This window comes from Salmo trutta, chromosome 24, assembly GCF_901001165.1.
Source record: "Salmo trutta chromosome 24, fSalTru1.1, whole genome shotgun sequence".
Classification (NCBI taxonomy): domain Eukaryota; kingdom Metazoa; phylum Chordata; class Actinopteri; order Salmoniformes; family Salmonidae; genus Salmo; species Salmo trutta.
In genome coordinates, this window is record NC_042980.1 from 49,009,894 (window position 1) to 49,015,779 (window position 5,886).

The following is a 5,886-nucleotide window of genomic DNA, read 5'->3' on the forward strand; positions in this document are numbered from 1 at the left end:
ATATTACTAGATATTCCTTCAGATTACTACATATTCCTTCAGATTACTACATATTCCTTCAGATTACTACAGATTACTAGATATTCCTTCAGATTACTATAGATTACTACAGATTACTACAGATTAGTACATATTCCTTCAGATTACTACAGATTAATTCAGATTACTACAGATTACTACTCACTACTCTTTGCCATTTGCTTGGAGCGGGGTTGTCCGTGTGGTTGTATTTCCTTGCAGGAATATTCCAGCCACTTTCTGCCTTTAATCCACGCGCTACAAAATGCTGGTTTTCTCCCACAGTACAGGCGGGTATCTTGGTGGCTGCAGATCCCTCCTCGGGTTGGTTACCTTCTATGTCACCAAACTGCAAGACGGTTGTGCAGAGGTGCCTTTGCTGCTGGGCTCGACGGCCTGGCTCAGTGGCCTTGGCCTCTGTGGCCTTGGCCTCTGTGGCCTTGGCCTCTGTGGCCTTGGCCTCTGTGGCCTTGGCCTCTGTGGCAGACTTCTCCCCGCCACTTTGATCCGATGCTGCCATTGTGCCCTGGCGAAGCCACTTTCTAACATCCATCATGCTACCTACCTAACTGTTAACATTAGCTAAATTCCATCCAGCTGCACGGTGAATTTGAAAATTAACCCACATTTTTCAACTGGTAAATTGTGTATGACGTACATATGATGCATTCAAGGGAGTTGCATGAATGAAGCATACACAACAAATCGTCTGGGCACGACGGAGTAGGTAGATTGTCGGACAGAACAGGGATACAAAACTGATGGAGGACAATGTTCCAACTAAGGGGCAATGCCCCCTTTTGCACCCTCGTGGTGCCGGGCCTGGGCAGGTAGTCTAGCTGTTTAAGAGCACTGGATCACTTACCGAAAGTTTGCTGATTTGAATCCCCGAGCAGACTTGTTGACAAATTTGTCAATGTGCCTTTGAGCAAGGCACTTAACTCTAATTGCTTCTGTAAGTCGCTCTGGATAAGAGCGTCTGCTAAATTATTAAAATATAAATGTAAATGTTTTTTTTTATAGTAAAGATCTCTTCCTGCAGGCTGAGGAGACTGGCTGAGGAGGAAGAGAGACAACGTTTAGAGGAGAAGGAGACTGAGAGGAGAAGAAAGGAGCAAGCGGAGAAAGAGAGGGAGTGGAGGAAGAAGGAGAAGAAGAGACGACAGTTTGAGATGATTCAGAAGATCAGACAGGAGGAGGAGGAACGCAGGGCAGGTGAATGACTACACACACACACACACACACACACACACACACACACACACACACACACACACACACACACACACACACACACACACACACACACAGGCCTGTCCCAGGTATAAGAGCGGTTGCTTAGGGCCCCCCTGCTGCTAGGTCAGTCGGGGTCTCAACTTACTATTGATAGTAAGAACAGTAGAATACAACAGGTGCAATTACAAAATTTGGTTTTGCATCTGCGGTTTTCTTTTCTTGTTATGTCAGTCACTGACATTCACTCAATTTAGCTATGTCAGCTAACAATTTTTAGATTGGTAGTTAGTCTAACCAGCTATCTAAACTTGTAATAATCATGGTGGAATACCGCCCGGGCACCTGCCCAGGGGCTCTTACCACCAGGGGGCCCCCATTGATTTTCTTAGTCATTAACTCAGATGTCATATTAACACAGCATAAGTCTTGGCAAAATGTGTAGAATTGCAGGAAATTAACATAAAACTATAATTGTTGTCTCCTCCATCAAGGGGGGGGGGGCACTAAAACGTTTTGCCATGAGGTAGGGGGCCCTCCCCCAACCAAATCTCGCTTAGGGTCCCCAAAAGGCTACAGCCAGCCCTGCAAACACACACACATACACACACAGACCTGAATATAACAAGTGTGTCCCCTCCACTCTACTACAGCTGAGTTGGAGCTGCAGCGATTTGAGGAGGCGATGAGTAAAGAAGAGGAAAAGAAGAGGCTGGCAGCGATGGAGGACCATGAGAAGAGAGAGTACCTGCAGAAACAGAAGGAGGAGGAAGAGGAGAGGAAGAAGGTAGTGGAGGAGAGAAAAAGCAGAGAGGAAGAGGCAGCGCAGTGGGCTAAAGAAGAGGCACGACTACAAGCTGTACTGTTCGCCAGGTATCTCAATCTCTTCATTGTTGCTGCCATGTCCAATCCTTTACAGCAGAAGGGACGTTTGCATCCCAGTAGTTCCCTGAAAAAGGACCAATGAGCATCAACATGTGAAGTGCATAGGAACATGTCAAATTGGGTGTCAAATGAAAGCTAATATTTTTGGGGAAATGAAGGTCTAGATACATTTTCTATCTTCAAAATGGGCAGTTCCACTGTAACACAATTATTCTTTGACTCAGATTTTCACTTTAAAATGTATGCCAAACAAAACTTAAAAGTTTAAGAAACCAACTCCATACATAAGGACTACTTTGAACAATTTACACAGAAAATTTCACAAAAACGCATTTACTGAAAGAACTGTGCAGATGCAAACGTTGGTAAAATAATTACAATAACATCTCCCTCAATGTTTTACATTTTACAATAACATCTCCCTCAATGTTTTACATTTTACAATAACATCTCCCTCAATGTTTTACATTTTACAATAACATCTCCCTCAATGTTTTACATTTTACAATAACATCTCCCTCAATGTTTTACATTTTACAATAACATCTCCCTCAATGTTTTACATTTTACAATAACATCTCCCTCAATGTTTTACATTTTACAATAACATCTCCCTCAATGTTTTACATTTTACAATAACATCTCCCTCAATGTTTGCTTCGAACTAAGATTCAAAGATGTCTTCAGAAAGAAGTGTGTTTCATCTATGACATGATACCTTTTGGGTTTTCATTTTTTTATTTTGGTTTTTGAACTACAGTAGATGAAGTGGATTTACATCAGGACCAGGGTGGAAGGCCCGGCCCGGCTAACAGGGTCCAGGGTGGTAGGCCCGGCTAACAGGGTCCAGGGTGGTAGGCCTGGCTAACAGGGATCAGGGTGGTAGGCCCGGCTAACAGGGACCAGGGTGGTAGGCCCGGCTAACAGGGTCCAGGGTGGTAGGCCTGGCTAACAGGGACCAGGGTGGTAGGCCTGGCTAGGCTAACAGGGACCAGGGTGGTAGGCCTGGCTAGGCTAACAGGGTCTAGGGTGGTAGGCCTGGCTAACAGGGTCCAGGGTGGTAGGCCTGACTAACAGGGACCAGGGTGGTAGGCCTGGGTAGGCTAACAGGGACCAGGGTGGTAGGCCTGGCTAACAGGGTCCAGGGTGGTAGGCCTGGCTAACAGGGTCTAGGGTGGTAGGCCTGGCTAACAGGGACCAGGGTGGTAGGCCTGGCTAACAGGGTCTAGGGTGGTAGGCCTGGCTAACAGGGACCAGGTGGGTAGGCCTGGCTAACAGGGTCTAGGGTGCCAGGCCTGGCTAGGCTAACAGGGTCTAGGGTGGTAGACCTGGCTAGGCTAACAGGGACCAGGGTGCTAGGCCTGGCTAACAGGGTCTAGGGTGGTAGGCCTGGCTAACAGGGTCTAGGGTGGTAGGCCTGGCTAACAGGGACCAGGGTGGTTGGCCTGGCTAACAGGGACCAGGGTGGTAGGCCTGGCTAACAGGGTCTAGGGTGGTAGGCCTGGCTAGGCTAATAGGGTCCAGGGTGCCAGGCCTGGCTAACAGGGACCAGGGTGGTAAGCCTGGCTAACAGGGACCAGGGTGGTAGGCCTGGCTAACAGGGTCTAGGGTGGTAGGCCTGGCTAACAGGGTGTAGGGTGGTAGGCCTGGCTAGGCTTACAGGGTCTAGGGTGCCAGGCCTGGCTAGGCTAACAGGACCAGGGTGCCAGACCTGGCTAACAGCACCAGGGTGGTAGGCCTGGCTAACAGGGTCTAGGATGCTAGGCCTGGCTAGGCTAACAGGGTCTAGGGTGCTAGGCCTGGCTAGGCTAACAGGGTCTAGGGTGCCTGGCTAGGCTAACAGGGTCTAGGGTGCCAGGCCTGGCTAAGAGGTCCATAACATGAAGGTGTGTCAGTAAGAGGAAGTGGACGGGGGTGTATTCATTACGCCGATTCTGTTGCAAAAAGTGCATCCTCTCTCCTCAAAATCCATTGGATGAGAAGGTCAGAGGTCCCGCCCCTCTGACCTTCTCATCCAAAAATGGGTTTTGAGAAGGAGGCGAGAGGAATGTGATGAATCAAGGCAATGGAGATCGTCCCCTAGAAAAGTATATATATATTTTTTGTCCCATCTCTTCCTCCCTCTCTCCCGTCCACAGGCAGAGGGCTATGCTAGAGCAGCAGCTACAGTTCCGACGAGGCTTGCTGACAGAGGCCGGGGCTCTGGGACAGACTCAGGACATCTCTCGAGCTTGGGTCTACTCTTACTTCCAGCTCATACAACTACTGGGACTGGCTGAGGACCCCACAGCACAGGAAGACTCACCCGAAGACATGTCCTAGAATTTAAGGGGAAAACTAAAAGGATGAGGCTGAACAGCAAACCAACGTTGAATTTCCAAGTTGGGTCAAATTAGGTTATGGTTGAGGTAAGGGTAAGTTTAGGTCGGGCTGTCAATGGGATGCTAGTCAGTCACGTCCCTTCGGTCACGTCCTTCAGTCACGTCCCTTCAGTCACGTCCCTTCAGTCACGTCCTTCAGTCACGTCCCTTCAGTCACGTCCTTCAGTCACGTCCTTCAGTCACGTCCCTTCAGTCACGTCCTTCAGTCACGTCCTTCAGTCACGTCCTTCAGTCACGTCCTTCAGTCACGTCCTTCAGTCACGTCCCTTCAGTTACGTCCTTCAGTCACGTCCTTCAGTCACGTCCTTCAGTCACGTCCCTTCAGTTACGTCCTTCCGTCACGTCCTTCAGTCACGTCCTTCAGTCACATCCTTCAATCACGTCCTTCAGTCACATCCTTCAGTCACGTCCTTCAGTCACGTCCTTCAGTCACGTCCTTCAGTCACGTCCCTTCAGTCACGTCCTTCAGTCACGTCCCTTCAGTCACGTCCTTCAGTCACGTCCCTTCAGTCACGTCCTTCAGTCACGTCCCTTCAGTCACGTCCTTCAGTCACGTCCTTCAGTCACGTCCTTCAGTCACGTCCTTCAGTCACGTCCCTTCAGTTACGTCCTTCCGTCACGTCCTTCAGTCACGTCCTTCAGTCACATCCTTCAATCACGTCCTTCAGTCACATCCTTCAGTCACGTCCTTCAGTCACGTCCTTCAGTCACGTCCTTCAGTCACGTCCCTTCAGTCACGTCCTTCAGTCACGTCCTTCAGTCACGTCCTTCAGTCACGTCCCTTCAGTCACGTCCCTTCAGTCACGTCCCTTCAGTCACGTCCCTTCAGTCACGTCCCTTCAGTCACGTCCCTTCAGTCACGTCCCTTCAGTCACGTCCTTCAGTCACAGTCCCTTCAGTCACGTCCTTCAGTCACGTCCCTTCAGTCACGTCTCTTCAGTCACGTCCCTTCAGTCACGTCCTTCAGTCACGTCCCTTCAGTCACGTCCTTCAGTCACGTCCCTTCAGTCACGTCCTTCAGTCACGTCCCTTCAGTCACGTCCTTCAGTGACGTCCCTTCAGTCACGTCTCTTCAGTCACGTCCCTTCAGTCACGTCCTTCAGTCACGTCCCTTCAGTCACGTCCTTCAGTCACGTCCCTTCAGTCACGTCCCTTCAGTCACGTCCCTTCAGTCACGTCCCTTCAGTCACGTCCCTTCAGTCACGTCCCTTCAGTCACGTCCTTCAGTCACGTCCTTCAGTCACGTCCTTCAGTCACGTCCTTCAGTCACGTCCTTCAGTCACGTCCTTCAGTCACGTCCTTCAGTCACGTCCTTCAGTCACGTCCCTTCAGTCACGTCCCTTCAGTCACGTCCTTCAGTCACGTCCCT

General features: G+C 49.7%; 1 protein-coding gene across 1 annotated transcript; it reads left to right on the forward strand.

Annotated features, from left to right (window-relative positions):
• The first annotated feature begins 1,115 nt into the window (after positions 1–1,115).
• On the forward strand, positions 1,116–4,631 carry LOC115161541 (uncharacterized protein KIAA2012 homolog). Its single transcript, XM_029712516.1, has 3 exons — positions 1,116–1,233; positions 1,905–2,124; positions 4,275–4,631. The coding sequence occupies exons 1-3, from the start codon at positions 1,191–1,193 to the stop codon at positions 4,456–4,458; spliced, it is 447 nt and encodes a 148-aa protein (XP_029568376.1). The 5' UTR covers positions 1,116–1,190; the 3' UTR covers positions 4,459–4,631.
• Positions 4,632–5,886: the final 1,255 nt, after the last annotated feature.